We start from the raw sequence: 21,390 nt of genomic DNA, 5'->3' as shown, positions 1-21,390 counted from the left end.
CTGCAGGCAGCAGGAAAAGAGACGCTGGACCTGGTTTGGGCTTTCAAATCCTCAGAACCCAACCCCAGTGACACGCTTCCTCCAACAAAGCCACACCTCCTAATTCTTTCAAACAGTACCACTCCCTAAGCATTTACATATATGAGCTGATGGGGGCCATTCTCATTCAGACCACCGCACTGGGATTATTTCTCTTAAAAAGATTTACTTATTTATTCTTTTAATCAATCAATCAATGTGGACTGAGGTTATAGTTTAGTGGTAGAGCCCTTGTCTAGTATATTCAAAGCCCTAGGCTTGATCTTCCAAACTCCCAACACATACATACATACATACGCATGGATACTTACATACACACAAATACACACATACACATAGACATACACATAGACACATACACAGACACACACTGACTATAAGATTCCCCCCAAACCCACAACACAAACACATACACACACACACACACACACACACACACACACACACAGACATGACTACAAGTCATTCGAATCAATGTGTGAGCAGAAATGAGAACAAAATATTTTATTTCTTTCAATAAAACTATAGTTTACATAGTATTTACTAAATAAATTATATAATTTCTCTTTTACGAGCAATAAACTAAATCACAAATATTTCAAAGACAATGTATATACAGGACATAAGGCCTTTTTATAAATAGCTTTGCTTTTCTCATTTCACTAGTAAACAGTGAAAAAATCTTTATAGAAGCTGGCTTTCTATAGAGGAAAGGCAGACCTATTAGACTGATCTTTAAGGAAAACAGATTGAAGCTTTCAATGACATGGGCTATGATTAGAATCTTTGAAACAAAGAGAGAGGATTTATATCTTATTTATCATTTTGCATGGATGGATTTTTTTTTAAAAATATAGAAGCAGATTCCATAGGTTGCTTATTTGTAATCACTCTATGCATGCAGAATGAAACACTGAGAGAGCCTATAGGAAAATAGCGCTTCCCAGTCCAAAAAGGGTGATTGGCAATGGTACATAGAAAAGCAGCTTAGATAGAGGTCATGCAGGTCTTCACAGTCAGCAAGCAACAGTGCCCACAGAACGGCGTGGGAGTTTCACATCCTTCTGCTCATCCATCGGCCACGGACCAAGGCTCCGGACATCTCACAAGCTTCAAGGTCCAGCTGATTCTTACTGTGTGTGCTGGGGTTCAGCCCAGTTCTTCTGAAGAATTCTGCAGTGGGGGAAGTTCTCTCCCATAGCTGTGTTCAGGTCCCGTTCACATGCTCAGGTGGTTGCCACTTTCATTTACTGGAGGAAAAGTAGGAAAAAAAAAAAAAGAAACAGATGTGAGTCTCAGCTTTAGCATCAGTTTGTAACTCCTGCCTGTGGGTGGGACCTTAAGTTGTTATTTCTCCCAGTAACTTGCATCTGAAGAAGCATGTATTAACTGGGGCCTGTGACATGTTAATTACCCTAGGTTTATCAAGATCCAGTCCCAGCTACATCACAGCAATGACTTAGGATGAAGCAATGTTAAGACACGCTCTGTCTTCCGAGTTTACAGGGCTCAGGGAGGGTTTATGAGAACTCAGGTAGTATATGAGAACTAAAGCCAAAATGCACAACAACTCAGCCACAGTCCTGAACTCATGAATGCTATGTTCATTTCCAAAGAATTTCCTGATGGCCAGTAGTAAAACGAGCCATCAGATATCTAACCTAAAAATGCTAACGAAAAGCAGAGCCAGGTGAGGTCTGCATGATGGTACATCCTGTGATCCCAGCATTTGGAAGGTGGAGACAGGAGGATGACAATCAGGAATTCAAGGTCATTCTCAGCCTCAATTTGAGGCTAGCCTGTGCTACATAAAACCCAACCTCAAAGCAAAGCAAAGAAACTAACTAAATATAAGAAAGCAGAGGTAGCCGCATTAGACTGTGATAGACGTATCCTGGAACAGGTGGGGAAAATCATTTTAGTTTAGTCTGTACAGACATATATTGGGTCAAATTTATTTTCTACTTATCTAAGCCATATGATGTTATGTACATTCCCAGCCTTTACGTCCTGTTTCATCTATAGAATAGGAATGATACTTGACAATCATACCACCCGTAATACATCTGAGGTTTTGTCTGACTTCAGATGTCTCGCTCGCGTGGTACTAGAGTGGGAGAAGAGCAATAACAAACCCTTCTCACAGAGCAGTTGTGAGGATAGACTGCTCTCTCCTTCCTTTTGAGGGAGAATTTGCTATGTTAACAGATTAGCCCTGAAATCCAGTGATCTTCTGCTTCAGCCGGGCAAGAAGTTTGGAGTATAGGTGTGTACCACCACAAGTGGTAGAGATAAACTCTTCTTTATGTGTGTGAAATAAAATGTTAAATATCACACCACACATGCACACACAGACATAGAAACACACACATAAACACACACACAAACATACAAACACACACACAGACACACAAACACATACACACACAGAGACACAAATACATACACACAAACACAGACATACAAACACATACACACGAAAACATACACACGCAGAGACACACAAACACATACACAGAGAGAGACACATACAAACATACACACACAGACAGACACAGGCACATACACACACTATTCTGTCTTTGTTGCATATTCACTTCGGGGAACTATCTTATTAAACAACTCCCCTATACCTTTGCAAGCTCATAGTGATTGTAAATAAGCAGACATGTAATCTGCTTATATATAAAGTTATAAAAAAATGGGGCTGAGAATGTAGCTTTATAATAAAAGTATAAGCATAACATTTGTGAGGCCCTGGGTTTGAACCTTAGAATCAAAACAAACAAATTTGGTATCCCCCAGATAGGAGAGAAGGTTATAGCTGTGATCATAGACATGGTACTGCCCAATACCTTGAAAAGAGGCAAACAAAACAAAAACCCAATTCAGAATAAAGAGTTTGAAATAAAATCTTTTTTTTTGGGGGGGGAGGGAGGGAAAGCAGTGTCAAGGGTAATCCCACTTGGCAATGAATAATCGATATTCATCACACAATCTGACTCAATTGTGAGATGTAGTTTTATAATTTTACATTTTTTTTCCTTTTTCTGGTACTGGGAATCGAATCCAAAGCTTCCAGGATGTTAAGCAAGTGCTCTAACCCTGAGCCACATCTCCAGCTCTCATGCCAGCTTGCTTTATAGTTCATTTCTCCCTCTGCTGAACCTAAGCGAGACAGTGTCTCTTTCTTAACTCCACAGCACATGTGGGCAAGACGACCGATGATGTCAGGTTTTTCCTGGTGTCTCTTGTCTTGGCTCATGTGACTCTGTTTCTCAGTTCCTCCCTTGGTCCCCACTCCTGATCTACTGTTTTGAAGATATATTTAGCCAATGGATTATCTTAGGGTCTGGATTGTGCTGTGAGGGATTCTCTGGTCAGAGGTGAAGGAAAAGGTAAGACTTGACACCACTGAAGACTTGTCAAGACGAACCATCTAAACAGCCTCACAGGATGCCATGGTCCTCTGGATCTTAACCTTACTAGTGATACCCCTGGGGTAAAACACAGTACCTTACCAAATTCCGGCAAGTATTCTGCCCCGAGGCATGCTGCACTCCTCTGCTATCTCTCGGGCATCCTCTCCTATTCATGGGGGCATCCTCTGCTATCCATGCCTTGGAGGAAGGTATTCTTTTCATTCCAACTATCATACGCCTAACTCCCTGATTTTATTTTCTCATATCAAGTGATTCCTCAGTTTTGCTTTCCCCAAGCCCTATTCTGTATTTTTGCTATTTCCTGCTGCTCCTGTGCCTTTCCAATGACACCACATCACCTTGCCCTTTTTCTTCCAATCACTCACAGAATAACCAATTATGGTAGCAAAATTACAGTTATGAAGTAGCAACGAAAATAATTTTATTGTTGGGGCATCACCACAACATGAGGAACTGTATTAAAGGATCATGGTATTAGGAAGGTTGAGAACCACTGTTCTAGACACAGGAAGTTTGGACCACAGATACACACACAGAGTAGATGTTGTGCAGATCCAGGGAGAAGACAGCTATCTATAAGCCACCTAGAGAGGCCTGGGGAGAATCTCCAGCAATGGAACTAGGGACCCCACTGACACCCACTATGAACTCCCAGTCTATAAAGACACGAGAGAAGACCTTCCTACACTCTTGAGTGACTTATTCTGTTGCTTGGTTGTGACAGTTCTACAAACAGAAACAGTGGCCAGGAGCCACAAGGATTTAAAGAGTCCTCTTGTCTTTAAATTCTCCATATTTTCATTTTATTATATTTAATCCCACCCCCCTTTTCTGATCAGTTCATCAGCTTGTGAAAGCAGGATAGGTCAGTGGCAGTAAAGGAAGCCTGCAGCGCTGGGTGTTTGTTGATACTTTGTTACATTTGCTCTCTGAACAGCAGAAGCAGCGTTTTCTATGTTGGATTAAACTGCCAAGAGGTAGCTTTCAAAGAGACTCAAGTGGATAAGAAGCGCATGCGGGGACCTGAGGGCAGAAGAGCCTCTCCTCTCTGTTGTGCACAATTTTAACTGCAGCCTCCAGGCTAACCTAAGATGGCAGATGCCGGATCTGTGGTATGAGATGCCTTTGATGTCCAAAGACTCTGCTACCCGAAAAACTGACAGGCACTATGCTGGAAGGATATGGTCAAGTGAACAGAGAGGAACCAGGTTACTGAGCCCCATACTCACTCTTCATTAGGTTTCAATAGAGCCTTCAGTCACTCCCCTGTACCCCATATGCAGAGCTGCCTTTTCACCAGTGGGTGGCAGCAGCAGAGAGTTTATGGAAAGGAGAGACGCGGATCAGTGAGTTTGTGGCTGTCAATCATAGGGGCTTGCTTTCTGAATCAGAGGAAAAGTGCATCTGACTAGCAGGGAACATATGAACCTCAAAGAGGTTTCCAGCACAGGTAAGGATCTGTCCTCACACCCGCTCTGGGAACAAGGCACTGTGGGTATGTTGCGTTCAGGCCTTTGGGAGGTGACACATTTCTGTTGCTTAAGCCACAGTTTATGGTAATTCCTTACAGCAGGAGAATAATACAGACAGACAAACAAGGGAGAGTCAGGCCCTCAGGCTCGACCTTTGGACCCCTCCTCATGTATTATCAGACCTGGTCAGCTTTGTTTATATTTTTAAATTTTATTTCATTATTTTATATGTATGTGTATTTGTCTGCATATGTATCTGTGCACCACATACAAGTTTGGTGCCTGCAGAGGCCAGAAGAGGGCACTAGATTCTCTAGAACTGGAGTTACAGGCAGTCATGGACAGTCATCTGGGTGTTGGGAATTGAACCCTGGTTGGTTGGAAGAGCAGCCTGTTCTCTTAACTGCTAAACCATCTCCCCAGCCCCTAATTTATATATATATACTTTTGTTTTTTGTTTTTGTTTTATTTTTTTTTATTTTTGAGTCAAGGTCTCATTACAGATCTTTGGCTAACCTGGAACTTTCTGTGTAGACCAGGCTGGTCTTGAACTCGCAGAGATCTGCCCACTTCTGCCTCATGAGCTCTGGAATCAAATGTGTGTACCACTACATTTGCACCTTCTAACCCCACCCCACCCCAGCTCTTTTCATGGCTCTTAAAAGCATCATTTAGTCAAATAACTTAAGGAATCAAGCACTTTGGGATAAGAGCCTTGTTTTACTTTCTAAAATCTCAATTCCTCAAGCTGCAAGCAGGTGACAAATGGGAAAGGCGTTCCAGTTCCGAGTGTTGACTTGAGGTGCTATGCGCCTTTTCTCTATATCCTGATCCCACAAAACCCCAGTGGGCACGTGAGCAGCAACCTCAGGTTGCTGAGAATCAGGCTCCATCTGGAGAGGCAGTGGGAATGCCACTATTTCCAATCAACACCCCCTGAGAGACCCTCACTGATGCAGTGTGGCCATGGAGGGGTCATTCATCTCCAAGCCTAAGGATTCAAATTCAGAAACTCAGCTTCTTTTTTGCCGAAAGCTCCTGAGAATTTTCTAAGACCCCGGTGACCTAATTTGTTGGGTGTTTGTCGTGGTATTTTCTCAGGCTTTCCCCTGACAGCATGGTGTGGCAGCTGTTTATTCAGTCACACTCGCTTCTTTGCCACTCTTCTTCCTATGATCAAAGAGTACCATTAACCACCCCAAACACACCGAGTAATCAAGCTGTCCAAGAATCAAGCTGTCCAAGGGCTGCTGGTCAGCACACTAATCTCCAATAGTGATATGGCAAAAAAAAAAAAAAAAAAAAAAAAAAAGGAAAAGGAAAAAAAAACGAAAGAAAGGAAGGAAGAAAAAAGAGGCTTAACTGTTTCTTTCCCTTACATGCAGTTATTTTTGCACTTCAAACAACCATTTTGCAGAAGCATTTTCACAGATAAAGGGTGAGTTGTTGAGAGGGTGCTAATGTGGCCAAGGTAAAGGCAATGGAGGTGAGTAACAGAAGTAAAGAAGGTGCTGTTGGGTGGCAGCCATCCTTTAGATGTTTCTGTTAATAAAAATGCAATTCCTTCATCTCTCACTGACAAGCCATTCCCTGGGAGCCATGAAAAGATACTCTTTCCTACTCCATTTCCCAGTGGGAATGGCTTTTTGTTGTTCTCTCCCCAGCAACTTCAAATCGCATTCTACCCCAGGCAGGGCTGCCTTAGGATCTGAGAGTGACCAGCAGCATCGGCAGCGTCTGAGGGTATCTGCGCAACTATCCCGCTAGGAGAATGGCGGAAGCTCCCATTTTCCATCAGCGCATTCCACTCAGTTCTGTTGTTTGCTTTTCAATACCCCAATCTGTGGCTCATCAGTGCAGCATTCAACAGGAAACGGCTTTGGTCACTGGATAAAGCCATCTTAAAAAACCATCTCCCTTCGATTTGAATATTTGCAAATGAATTAGAAAGCCTGGGGGTGTACTGTGTGAAGGCGAAGGGCCTCTGGAAAGCAGTGTGGGAGGAAACATTGGCCGGACCCAAGTTAAATACCCGAATACTGAATGATGCAACTGTTAGCTCTCTTCAGAGGTCAACCTTTTAAATTCCAGTTCAAATTACAGAGAAAAGTATCAAGGATGCCGTAAGCCCGCAGGCACAAGTTTGGGTGGATCTCTAAAAGGAAATCTCATGTTACCTGATACTCACAAATCAATGTGGTTGAAACCTGCATATTTCACAGGGATATAAATTAAATACTTAGGGGATCAGTTGAGCACAAAGTGGATTAGGATATCACTACTAAGAGGGAAACATCGAATCTTCAGGGAACAACCTCACAAGAGACCTTGCACTGCACTGGGCGACATCACCAAAGAGAATGTCATCCCAGAAGCCTCCAGGGCTGTTCAATTAAAGGTGGCTGGGACAAAAAAAAGGCTGGGATCCAAAGTTTTTGAATTAGGTCAAATAGAAAAGGAGAAGTTGCCCAGGCCAGACTGGATTTTCTTTAACATTCTTCCATAATGTAGAGGCAAATGGAATCACTGAAGGATAGGCAAGAAACCGAGTCTTTCCAGATGTAGGACAGCATTAAAAAAATAATAAAATATCTCCAGCAAGAAAACAGACCCCAGAACTACAAATTAATGGTGTCAAACGTTCTAGATGTATTGCCTTAAAGGTTAAGTGAAGTGTAAGGTAGAGGAGGTAATGACACTGCAGAGTTTGGAGAACGACTGTACCTTCTTTGGAGAGCCAACCCCGTGGGACTCCCTGTCATTCAGCATGAATGAGCCTTTTCGAGCTGCACAGGGCTGCAGAGAGCATTCAATACTCCATTTAATAGATGAGAAAACTGAAGCCCAACGAGACGGACGCCTCAAGGTAAGTGATCCATGAGAAGCAGAGACAGGCAGAGACACCGGGAGCCTGCTCCTCTGATTGACAACTCATCAGGCTTTGCGACAGGGGAAGAGGGTATCTTCAAAGCCTAGATAAGCTGTGTAGGGACCACTAGCAGTATTCTGGGTTGCTGGGAGTCCAGCTCCATCCAGAGAGGCAATGGGAATGCCCACTGTTTCCAATCAACATCCATCTGGGGCAGCCCACACTGGCTTAAGCAGGTAATGATTAGAGACCCCACTGATACAGTGTGGCTGTGCAGGGGTCATTCAGGGGACTTGTCCTCTGGTTATATTTGCTGAGCTAGTATTAAGCCACCAATCTTGCCAACATTGGAACGAACTAGAGGAGGGGGGCAACATGGCTTAGGAAGGCTTATGACCTGTAGAAGAGACAGGAGGCAATCATTTCTCTAAAAACCCCAAGCTTGCCTGGTTTTACACAACTTAATCTTGTGTAAGTCAAGGTCCCAACCCACTTGCAAACAGGATGCTGAGAGGCACGGAAGAAAGTCACTCACTAAATAGACGTCCAGCACAGAGGCGTCGTCCTGCATTTCCAGGGTGTTTGGCTCAGCAGTCAGGTAGATGGTCCCCTCTTCCAAGGTGAAGGTTGAACTGGAAGGTAACCCTTTGCTGGAAAAACAAAGGTGAACAGTGAGTTTGTGGCCTGCAGAACGGATCCAAGGACAGGCTGTGGTGGTGGATTATGCTTTAATGTGTGTGTGTGTGTGTGTGTGTGAGAGAGTGTGAGAGTGAGAGAGAGAGAGAGAGAGAGAGAGAGAGAGAGAGAGAGAGAGAGAGTGTCACCCTGAAAGAGTGTCCTCTTGGGAATGTGGCCAAATAGGTTTAAATTTTAAATCTTTTTATTTTATTAGTAAGTATTTTTGTTACTTTAAATAAAGCGTCATTAATAACATCGTTTTTCTGCCCCCTTACATGGTGTTTGCAGGAGGTGATTTGTGGGTTTCATGTTTTGTGAATCATGGCTTCTGTGAATCTAGAAGCCTCTGGACAGCTCTGATTCTGAGTGGTCTGTTTTCACTTCTGACTGCTCTGCTCCTGTCATGTATCCATGCATTGATAGTTTACAAAATGGAACGGGGAACAGCCCTTCTGCTTCCCTCTCTCCCTCTTTCCCTCTCTCTCTTCTTCCCCCTCTCCCTCCTCCTCCCTCTTTGCATTCTTTTTTCCTTTTCTTTCTCTTCTTTCTGTTTTTGGACCTGAGAAGTTCAATGGTCTCAGTGGTTTTCAGCTCCACCGTACATCAGCGTCTCTGGAGGGCTGGTCACAATGCAACTTCTTGGACCTTTCCATTGGGATTTATGAATCAAAGGGTCTAGTGTAGAGTCCATGAACTGAGTTTTGACTAAGCCCTAGCTGATGCTCATGCTGTGCTGGTCTAAGGACCACACCTGGAATGACAACAGAACGGTGCTACCATCTGTGAAGATCCCCTGTGTGGACTCCCTAAGGAAACAATAAAAGCCTGAACAACATAAGTAGCTGGCATCAAACTCACAGAGATCCATTTGCCTCTGCCTCCTCAGCGCTGGGATTAAAGGTTGAGCTGGTCTGTTTTGATAAGTGTTTAAACTGGGTATCAGCCAGGGATACACAATTATCCCTCTGCATCCAAAATAAAATGTTTTTAAGCAGCCGAAGTTTCCCATGTTTTTTGAGGACAGAACACTGGAGGCAAGAGGGTGATACTGGTGTGCTGGGACTGTGGGTGATACTGGAGTGCTGGGACTGTGGGTGATACTGGTGTGCTGGGACTGTGGGAGATACTGGTGTGCTGGGACTGTGGGTGATACTGGTGTGTTGGGACTGTGGGTGACACTGGTGTGTTGGGACTGTGGGAGATACTGGTGTTTTGGGACTGTGGGTGATACTGGTGTGTTGGGACTGTGGGTGATGGTCTGGCTATCACACAGGTGTAAGGAATTCCATCTATGGTCTTCCTGGGCAATAGGTACGAATAAGTGTTTGTCAACTGCCACTTAAAAATAATAAACTGTGAAGCATGCAATTATGAAGCATAAAGAGATAATGCAAGAATAAACCCCAACTTTAGTCATGGTATCCACAGCGTACAGCACATTGCTTTATCCCTTAATGATGCTCCACACAAGAAGAAAAAGAAGACACATCCCTCAAAAGATTTTGCTCCAATGCTAATAGAATGTCCACTGGGAAATATCCCATTCTTGCCTTTTCCCCCCTGCACCGTTGTTAATTTCCCAGGCACCCATCTATTTGTAATAAATTTATATTTTTCTCAGCCTATGAATTTCCTAGGTTCCGTTTTTAGAAGTTACTTGTAAGTAAGCGAGGGCATCTCCCTTGGGAGAAGGGCTCTCAGAATCTAGTGGCAGGATCAGAGTGCCCAACCATTTCTTGGACTAACAGAGGGAAGACTCATTTTAAAACAGATGCTCCGTGACTTGGTTTAGGAGCCTGGCTGCCGGCCTGGGTTCTGTACCATCCAGTTCTGCCATTTTCCCGTCCATCCAGACCTTCGGAGGTCCGAGTTGTCTCCTCTAACGTGCAGTGAGGGAGTCCACACAGGGGTCTGCATCCATTTGGTTCTGTTTTGTCTCACAGAAGCCTAGGAGGTCCTGGTAGCCCCTGGCACCCTGTTCTTCATATTCTTCAAGCTTCTCACAGATGGGCGTATGCAGGGGAACTCATGTCCTCGTGCTCCTTCTGAGAGCGGACATTTATGGTACTTTGATGCCACGAGGACTGTCATCTCGCAAGTGACATCAGTTTAACGTCACACAGACCATTAGCCTGGCTGGACTGTGGAAACTGTCATCAGTAATTCCCAAGCCCGGAACCCTGACTTCTGTCTGCGGACCTAATGAGGGTTTTTACAGCTCATTCTCATAGGCACATGTGTCCAGGGAACAGATGGAACTAGCCACAGTGTTGTCTTAGAAGCCGCCTTCTCACTGCCTTAACAGAATCACACATCACTCGGCATGTATGAGCTCAGGCAGGCCAGTGCCCTCCTCTGCCAGGAAGTTCCCATTGACGTTGCTCTTTTTAGGTTTTTTTGGGTGAAAAAAAATTCTTTTTAGGTTTATTTTTATGTGAATGAGCGCTTTGTTTACAAGTCCATGCCTGGTGTCCTTGGAGGCCTAAAGAGGGCATCAGATTCACAGGAACTGGAGTTCCAGACAGTTGTGAGCTGCCGGTGGGTGCTGGGAATCTGCAAGAGCAACAGGTGCTCTTAACCCCTGACAAACGCTCCAGTCTCCTTCGTATCGTTCCACGAATCTTGGAATAAGAGAGTCTCAACTGAGACATCCACTGGCTCCCCAGGGAGGACATGTACCTTCTCTCATATATAACACATTATACAGTAAAATATAACATGTAATATATATTATACATACACATATGTTACATATGACAGTGTTTATATTATTATAACATATATGGTATATGATATATGATATATATTATCTTATAACTACAAATTATGTTCAAGTATGTTTAATTCCACCACCTGCACATCATATATCCATCAGCACTCCATATTACTCCATCTCTGCCTTCTCTTCCTTTGTCTTCTGTCTCTCACTTTGTATTGGACACAAAAAAGATAAGATTGCATCCACTTCATAATGACTGCTCATACTTATATTCTATCTTACAATGATACCTAGAATGTTTTTGTTTCCTCCGTGTGTTGCCTCCAAAATTAAAAGATCGATACACAGAGTTCATGCTATTGAGGCTATGTAAATAAATACTGGCTAATGCTGGGCCAATGGCAAGTTAGCATTATATTTTTGTCTCTGGGCACAGTGTCATGATTGGTGGGCCATGAGAAGAAATATGTTGCTGGTGTCAAGGTTACAAGGCTCAGCGGAGACTCTGGTTCCCTCTTCACTTTTGCATAATAAATTCATGCCACATTTCAGGCTGCCCTGTGTTATAGAGTTCCTGTCTTTTAAAGCTGATTGCACGACTGGGAAAAACCCCCAAGGGTCTCTAGAGGAAGGGCAGAAGCTAAGCCTAGGTCCTGGTCCTGTGCTGGCCTGGTATGATGTAGGGCAGGTCATCACCTGGGCACAGAAGCTCTAGAGGAACCCTGCCAGCCCATCTCACAAACTCACTCAAGGGACCAAGCCCCACTATGTGTGTGAGAGAAAGGCCAACCGGAAGGAAGGCTTTTCATTAGCAACACAGGGGAGCAGCCCCATCCTTTCAGCTCTGGAATCATGCCTTGCCCTTTGCTGAGGTCTCTGCGCGGACGGACTTGGAAAGGACTCCTGTTTTGGTATTCAAAGCTTTGCTACTGGAACACTAACCGCTAACACCATGAGTAGAAAGCTCTCCTTCCAGGGGAAACCACAAATACAGCTGGAACTCACTTGGTGGCTGCCAAACCTCATTCAGTCCTAGAGCCACATGTTGCTTTTGTTCCCATAATGCCCAGGTGGGAAGGGAAGGTCAAAAATGCCACCCTGAGCCTTACTCTGATGGGGGACAGGAGAGGCTGTTGTTTTTCTCAGGGATTGGCACCAGACTTCTCATTTACATTTTGGGAGATGTCACTATGCAGTAGGCTCATGTACCTCCAAGACAGAACCCCAACATGCCGAGCTTTTCAGTGGAGTGAGGAGGACCGTCCACAGGGTTACCCAAAAGGCCCAGGAACTTTGGAGACTTTGACAGTGGCTGTAGTATCCACACTACCTGTTGTCTACATCCTTATTCCTTCTGCCTCTGGGAGCACAGCCTTTCAAGAGAGCGCTCGTCCTTTAGCCTCTGCAGTCAGGAGCAAGGCTGTTGTACCTCAGCTCCACTCCTGCTATTTTTAGGCCACGAGACTGCCTGTTTCCAGCCAGAGTATGGAGCAGCAGGCAGTTTCAAGTACTGATTGATGGCTGCCGGTGGCTGCAGGGCAGACTTAACCTCCCTGTATGCCCGGCATAAAGCCTGCTGCAGAGACAGCACAGCATAAAGCCTGCTGCAGAGACAGCACAGCATAAAGCTGGGGCTCAGAACTGACAGACAGAAAGAGAATGAAACAGGAAGGGCCTGGTGCTCAGAGAGCTGGCCTCAGAAGCTAGCTGCTTCCCTGAGAGGAGCCAGCACAGTGTGGATGGTGACTTCACCACCTTGCAGGCATTTGTCTTTCTAGCAGCCCAGTCCAGCCCAGCACAGACAGACACACATGCACACACTCACGTGCCCATTAAAGCTGGTAGTTAGTTACTATGTATAACATGATCACTCATGTAATACATAGCAAAGATGACCCTGCTAAGGTCCAGCCGCTTGCTCTGTATTTTGTACCTTGCAGCCTTAACTCTACGTTGTTTAAACACAGGTCGCCTGGATTTAAACCCAGGCCTGACTCTGGAGCAACAATAAATAAATTCTGTCTCAATCCATCCAGTCTCTGCTGAGAATCAGCCCATCTCGTGTTTCTAAGAGACTCCGAGTCCCAGCAACAATGGTTCCACTAATAAGGAAGAGCAAGAGAAAAGCAGGCAAGTGACAGATGGTTCTGAGTGACATCTTTATTACTGGGCCTTGTCAAAAGGAGCAGGAGTAAATGATGCTTTTTGGTTTTGAGAGTATTAGGAATTGATCCCAGGGTTTCAAAAAGGTGACATAAGCATTCTACCAGTTGACTATAGACCACCTCAAGATGGGTATACAGATGCTAAAAACAAGAGTGACTGATCAGCAGTGGTGGTGCACACCTTTAATCCCAATACTTGGGAGGCAGAGATGGATCTCTGGGTTTGAGGCCAGCTTGGTCTACAAAGTGAGTTTTGGGACAGCCACGGCAACACAGAGAACTGTCTCGAAAAACCAAAACCAAAGCACAAACAAAAAAATCCCCAAGAACAAAACCCAAAGAACCCCTCTCCCAGCCTCATCTCCCATAGCACAAAAACATGTAAAAGTGAAAATGACAAAGCTCCCTCAAAGCCAACAGACCACAGACAGACAGTAGACAGACATGTTATTTTATGACCTTGGAGTCAGGAAGAGGGAGAGGTGGAAGAGAAGTTCTTGAGAAGCGAGAGAGCTCCCACCTTGGCTTTTCATGGCTGCCAGTGAACATGAACAAGTTTGTCACAGCTCACTGAGTGATTTGCTCAGCATTTTACAACATCTACTTCAAGCACAAGGTGTGGTGGCTCACACCTGCACTTCTAGCACTCACGAAGCCAAGGCATGACTGCATGAAGTTCAAGGCTAACCTGATTGCATACTGAATTTGGGGCTGGCCTTGGCTACAGAATGAGGCTTTTCTTAATAACAAAACAATCAATCCCTCCTCAAATTACATTTCAATAATAAGCGATGAACATTTAAAAAGTTTCTACTTTTTGATTTACAAAATCATAAACCATTCAAACATATATTGATAAGCCTACTTCACACCAGGTACTACATTAAAAGAAAAAGGTAAGTTGGCAAATAGTTCAGACATAGCTAGGTCTTCAACAGACCAAACTTTCAAAGAAAGTTGGGAGAACATTTTAAATGTTGATGGATACACGTGTGCGCACGCGCACACACACACACACACACACACACACACACACACACACAAGCATACTACAGAACATTATACAACCTTGACAAAGAAGGAAATCATGGCATTTATGACCACACAAATAGACTTACTGGGTGTTATGCACAGTGAAATAAGACAGACACACAAGAATGAATACAGAATGGGCTCACATTGATGCAGAATTTTAAAATGTCCAACTCATAAAACCAGAGACTAGAATGATGGTTTTTAGATGCAAGAAGAAATGGAAACATGGAGAAATGATGCTGGTCAGATGGTACCAAGGTTTGGCTAGGCCAGATGAGCAATTTTTAGAGACTCAGTGCACAGCATAGAGGCCAGAGTTACTAATACTGCATTATACACTTGAGATTTGATAAGAGAGCTTACCTGTCTTTTCATCACCTCCAAATCTAACCGTGTGATATCATGGGAACATAAACTAATTTGATCATGGCAGCATTCCACAATGTAGACACACATCACACTATGATATTGTATATTTAAAGCACACATTATTTTTATTTGCCAACAATACCTCATTAAAATTGGGGAACAAAACAGCTAAACCAAAAGAGTTTGGGAAATGTCTAATAAATGAAAGCAAGTAGCTACATACTTTATTATAACATATAAAACACAACGTCCTTATAGCCCCCAAACAGTCCGAGAATAATAACAACAAACTAAAATGTATACTCGGTTATTAAATTAATTTCTATCACATTTAGCAACATGGATAGCTTCTGCTGTCTAGGAAAGTGTGTTCTTCCTAATGACCAGATATGACTCCTGGCCAGAGCTCATATTTGTGGTGGTGAGAGACAATCTATTTGAGTGGGTCCTGGAGGAAAGACTTAGAAGTGTCTGATAAACCTGCCACTCAGGCATTTCCCCAAATACCCCGGAAGGGAGATATTCTCCAAAAAGAGACATAATTGCCCTCTTTAACAGGAAATAGGATGCAAAGGCAATATTTCAGAGACCTTTTAAATGCAGTAGGTCACATGGAAGGAGTTAGAATGAGAGTCTGGGTAGCTGAGCTCTGGTGCTGAGTGTCTCTGAGGGCTGAGTGTGCCAACTGAATAAGATACCGAACCACCCTGGATCCCAGCTTGCCTCCTCTGTAAAAGCAGGGAGTATGGATTTGATGAGGTGCTTTTGGTTCCCCAAGAATTTTGATTCTTAGCTTTAGATGTTTTGTCTTCACAAAGTGTGAGATTAAAGTGGCCTGTTAGGAATACAACATGCTAAATTGAGGGCACCTCTTCTTGGCCAAACTGAAGAAGAAACAGGTAAAAGTTTAAGACAGGTGAGCAAGAAGTGGTCCCCGAGCTAGGCACCATCTCTCCTCTGGTTTATGCCACAATGGTGCAACTTTCCTGGGTGGTAGTTTGCAGCTTGCTTCTCAGTTATCTCTTTAATGTTTCCATAACCCAGAATGTGCACGCTTTCTTCTGAGGTGACGTCACAGGCCGATGTACCTCTCTAACTTTGTAAACATTCTTAGCCCAGGGCGCCTCAGAATGTGACCTTATATGGGCACAGGGCTGTTGCAGATATAACTTGTTGAGATGAAGTCACAGAGGTAGCCTGTTCCAACATGACCTGTGTCATTATACAAGTGAGAAATCTGTAACACAGACAAGGAAAACTTCACATGGAGATAAAAACAAAGAGCTTTACCCCAGGAATGCCAATGCTTGCCAGCACACTCCCAGAAGTCACACAAAAACCTGGGACAAAAGCGGGACAAGTTTCTTCACAGTCTCCAGAAGAAACAAACCCTGCCAGTACCTTGACTGGGGACTTTTGGTTTGAAGAGCTGAGAGATGACACATTCCTGAACACCACAGAGTCAGTGGTACTTTTTATGGCAGCCTCACACACGAGTCATGGTGGGTTATATGGTTAATACCAAGCCTGGCTTCAGCAAATGGAAAAAGACTCACTACCTCTCCTTTCCAGAAACTCACAGCACCACTGGGCAGAGGGGAGAACATCCTCCTCCCTCTCCTTTCGAGACAGGGCCTCACTAGGGAGCCTTGACTGTCCTGGAATGCACTATGTATGTAGCCTTGGGTGGCCTAGAACTCACAGAGTTACACCTGCTGCTGTATCTGCCTCTTGAGTGCTAGGATTGAAGGCACATGGCAGCATGCCTGGCTGGAAAAGAACTTCTTATTGATGTGAATTCATAGATACATAAACCTTTAAGAAATTTGTACTGCAATGTGGTAAGAAAGGAGAAGTGGGGTGACCTGGGAAAGAAGAATCAGAAAGGGGGTGGGGCAAGGAGGTGGGGGAGGGGCAGTGGAAGGGACGAGTAAAAAGGAAGTTTAGGAACTCACAGTGTAAAAATACTACAAGGAAACCCATTACTTTGTAGGCTAGCCAAATAACTTAATTAAAAAATGGCATTTTAAAGTACCTGTAAAAAGGACAATTCCTATCCCTTGTTAAACACTATATATATATTTATTTTGTCCTTCAAAACATAAGGCTTTTCTCAGTAAATAAAACCTAACAAAACCTCGTATTTTTCTGTGCTTATGCCTTCAGACTTTACTTCAGTTCTAATTGTCAGATGAGATGTTCACACGAGGTGGGGGCCATCATTTAGTCAGTCAATACTAAGACGGCAAAAGCCGCTGGAAGAAACAACACGAGAACAGATTAGAAGAGCAGCATGGCTCTCAGAGACGTGGTTCGCAATTATAACGGTTCACTGCTACTGGAACACCAAATGCAGGCCTGGGCTTTACAGAGCCTGTTAGCATCAAAGAGGCGCAAAATGACAGGAGGGTTTCTCATGCATGGCTTGGCCAACAGCACACTAATTACGGCTTCCAACTTGAATAATGGGAAAATATCATGGTAACTGCTAGTCTCCGAGGTGCATGTCAAAAACCACGTCCTGAATCATTAGGGACATAAACAGTTTAGGGGGAAATCAATTGAATGGAGCTCCGGTGACCACAAACGGAGGGGCGCCTGCCTGGCTCCCTCACGGCAGAGGTCTGGCATTATGGGCTGTGCTGGGAAGGATGGAGAACTCATTCTGGTTTCTGAACTATGGGTGAGCTTTAATAATCTCTGATTGTAACTCTTTATCGAGCAAAGTGTTAACCGTGAGTTACGGATCAGAAGCAGGTGTGTTCAAGTCCTAGGTCAGTTGGTTCCTGTTGGTTAATAAGTCAGGTTCGCAAATTTTAATGTGCATCAGAAATGCCCAACAGACCCAGGAAGATGCAGTTTTAATAGTTAGGTTTTGAAGCAGGTGGATTTAGAATCTTTATTTTAAAGCAGTGGTTCTCAAGCTGTGGATGACAATCCTTTGGAGTTGAATAAGCCTTTCACAGGGGTCACCTAAGACCATTGGAAAACAGATATATCTGCATTACAATTCATAACGGTAGCAAAATTACAGTTATGAAGTAGCAACAAAATAATTTTATGGTTGGGGGTCACCACAACATGAGGAACTGGATTAAAGGGTCGCAGGACTAGGAAGGTTGAGAACCACTGTTTTTAAGGGCGTGGTAAAGGCAGTGACATCTAGTCTCGAAATACTGTGGCATACTTTTGAGAATGATGCAGGACCAGGAGAAGCCATCTTATGGAATACTACCAAGAAAGGGGAAGGCAACAGTACTCTAGGGAGGCTGCTGAAGAGAGGCCTTGCCTTTGTCTTTGAGGTTCTTGTGTCTCTAGAACAGACGCTCAATCTCTCCACAGGGCTAATATTCTGGTAGGCTAGGGCCTGGGTGGTGTGTGTAGTTTTTAATAGCATGGGTATTGGTAACGTCAGACATGTACCCACTTACCATGTCACACTCAAGTTTTTACCTTCAGAGGGTGCCCCATGTAAGCAAATAAACAGTACTGTGCTTTGTTAAACTGTCACGCCTATCATTTTGATGCTGCTCAAACACCCAGCTTCTTGTTATGTGTCAATGAGTGTCAGTTTGTAAATATACATTTGAAGGTTTAAAACCTGTCATTGGAATTACCTCCTATGCTCATGTACTCTACCTACTCCGAGGAGCATTTGGGTCTCTGTTTCTGAATCTGATCTAAACACCAGTTGTTTAATAACTGCCTATCATTGACACATGTGCTTAAGCCCCATTTGCATGAAATAACTTGCTGGCAACTAATCCAGATGCTCTAAAAATATCCACCCTGAGGCTCCAGAATAGCATGTCTTCAGTGAGGCTGTCTCATCACAGATGAGTTGGTTAAGAAGTATCTCAGGGGCTGGAGAGATGGCTCAGCAGTTAAAAGCAATCACTGCTCTTCCAGAGGTCCTGAGTTCAATTCCCAGCAACTGCATGGTGGCTCATAACTATCTATAGTGGGATCCTATGCCCTCTTCTGGTGTGTCTGAAGACAGCTACAGTGTACTCATATAAATAGAAATAAATAAATTTAAAAAAAGAGAGAAGTATTTCAGAAGCTTGCTTCCCGGGTGCCCATCTACAGGGCTATTTAGCTGGACACAGGCCATTACTCCATCACTGGGAGTCATATGTCCACAGAGAAGGGGATAAAGTCACCCTTTGCTGCGGTTTGGATGGATGCTTCCAGAAGGCCCATGTGTCCAGAGTCTGGTTCCCAGAATGGCGCTGGGAAGTGGTGGAACCTTTAGAAGGTGGAACCCAGTGTGAGGTCCTCAGTTCTTTTGGAGCATACCATTAAAGAGAACAGTTAGACCCAGGTTCTTTGTTTTTTTTGTTTCCGGGGAGGGCCTTAACTCTGTCACGTGCTCTTTGTCTTTGCCATCTGTCAAGCCCACCAGAGAGCCAGAACAATGGGATTGACTCATCTTGGGTACTTTTTCTATTAAAAAAATTATTTGTATTGTTTTTAATCACACATAGATGTTTGTACGTGGATGGAGGTATGTGCACATGAGTACAGGTGGCTGTAGAGGACCGGCATTGGCTTTCCTGGTGTGAAAGTTACAGGGGATTAGGCGCCCCATGACATGGGTTCTCAGAACTGAACTTGGGTCCTCTAGAGACATTGAAATGCTCTTAACCACTGAACCATCTCTCCAGCCCCATCTTTTTTCCTTCTAAGGTATTTTGCTGAAGTAATGGAAAGCTGACTAGGACATCCTTTTTATCAGCACAGGGTTGATATGAATTACTTAAGTCCAAGTATCTGCCATGCCTCCTGCTAATAAGATCCAGTAAGAAATGGCTTTTTTTCCACCTAGTGTTAGAAGTCCCTGGGTTTAGCATCTTCATCGCCTCCTATAAGAACATCTGTGAAGATCCAGTGAAGTGAACTCTTACAATATCTGCCACTTGTGATCAATTCATAATAGCTATTGTTAGCATTATCATATAGAGGTTTTGCTAAAAAGGATCATGCAGTGAATTATAAATAGCAAATTCGACAACAGTTATAGTCATATATTTGTATATATCATGTTATCTATATATAAATATATTATAAATTTATATTATACAAATTATTAATAGTAATATACACAACAGTTTTACTAGAAGGGCCACTTAACTGTCAGAGTGCTGTGAATACTCTGTAGAACTTTTGTTTTTGTGTCTGATCATGCCTGCCATGGATGAATGTACAGTTATGACAAGATGCTGGTTGGTATTTTACTTTACATTAATAAGACAAAAGTAAGATAAATGACTTTCAGAGAGCTCTACCCATTTGCCAATGATATGAGTGCTTTTGTTGATGCATGGGAGAATAGTTTTCCAATACTAGAAGATTATTTCCTCCATTTGTATGTGACATTGAAAATGAAACAGGCACAGCCACAGTGTACTTCCCAGTTAAAACAGCAGATAATCAACGAGACAATAAACCTGGCTCTGGCTTCAGAGTGCTTATCAATTGTCACAGAATTTTAAATTTAATCTTTCAGTGTGATGTCACTGAATGCTAGGAAGAAAGGCAGAGTGGCTCACAATGACACTATTTCTACTATATAGACACAGACACATAATCTCCAAAGTAACGTAGAAACTTAGCAGGAGATCAATTTTGAGGGCTACTTTCTAAAAACATCATAATCCATCAAATGAAAGTTCATGTCATTTAAGGATTAATAACAGAGCTTAACAGCTGTCATATTGAAACAAATGACAGTTGAATCTCCTAAGTCAGGAGAAGAGAGAGTCAGCACACCATGGCAGGAAAGGCAGAAGGAAACTTCAGGGTCAATTTTACTACAGGCTGTTGAAATTGCTGCTTCCATTGGAATAACTGCAGCTATGGGCAAAACAATGGAACAGGGGCATACTGGCGAGGGAGCCGAAGATCCTGATGGGACTCCAGAACAGTGACAAGGGACACCACATCCGTAGGCTCACACAGGATTTAGTAACAGGTGCTAAGAATACGGCTCAGTGAACAAAACTCACTGACAACATTCTGATCTTTTAAAAGCCACAGCTTGGTTTTTTTTTCCCCCTTCAGCTCTAAAAAACTCAAAGTTTAAAAATTTGTCTTTACACACAGAACACAACCGATCTGAGGAAGTAAACCCCGTGGCATTTTGATGAATAAGAACTCATCTGTCTTTGCGTTAACGACCTACTTTGTCTTCGAGACACTTCCTCCCTGTTGAGGGAAGGATGATCTCAAATAGTTCCCCTTGGTGCAATATTGCTGTCTAGGACGCTCCGCCGATTGCCAAGAGCAACCCAGTGCCTGTGGTAATCACGAGAGCTTAGGCCAGCCTTGCTACAAGCACATAATGGATACGCATTTAGAAGACTTGGCACACGGCCTGGCCTTGACAACTTGTAATTAACCCTAGCTGTAATTCTACATGACACGGATCCAGAGGAAAACAACAATTCCGGGGAAACACATGTTCCTTCAAGCGGCTTAGGTGGCTGGTTAATGATTTCTGAGAGTTGGAAGCATTTCTAACGGCACAGGAACAGATTGACAGACGCCTTTCTGCACTCCAGGTTGATCCCACCTCTATCTGTCTCTATTGTGTGGAGTA

General features: G+C 43.6%; 1 protein-coding gene across 2 annotated transcripts in view; it reads right to left on the bottom strand.

The window, feature by feature from the left end:
• Window positions 1-528: 528 nt before the first annotated feature.
• Pip5k1b (phosphatidylinositol-4-phosphate 5-kinase type 1 beta) overlaps window positions 529-21,390 on the bottom strand; it is a 260,298-nt gene continuing 239,436 nt past the window's right edge. Inside the window, exons 14-15 of one of the 2 annotated variants that reach the window (XM_028764088.1) lie at window positions 8,359-8,473; window positions 529-1,289 (exon numbers count right to left, since the gene is read on the bottom strand). In XM_028764088.1, the coding sequence (XP_028619921.1) occupies window positions 1,287-1,289; window positions 8,359-8,473 (118 nt within the window). In that variant the 3' untranslated portion in view covers window positions 529-1,286. The remainder of the gene's footprint in view (window positions 1,290-8,358; window positions 8,474-21,390) is intronic. The other variant, XM_028764089.1, reaches the window with a different exon arrangement.

The sequence above is a fragment of the Grammomys surdaster genome, unplaced genomic scaffold, assembly GCF_004785775.1.
Source record: "Grammomys surdaster isolate TR1022 unplaced genomic scaffold, NIH_TR_1.0 141, whole genome shotgun sequence".
In the NCBI taxonomy this organism is placed as follows: Eukaryota; Metazoa; Chordata; class Mammalia; order Rodentia; family Muridae; genus Grammomys; species Grammomys surdaster.
This window is presented reverse-complemented; position numbering and strand designations above follow the sequence as displayed.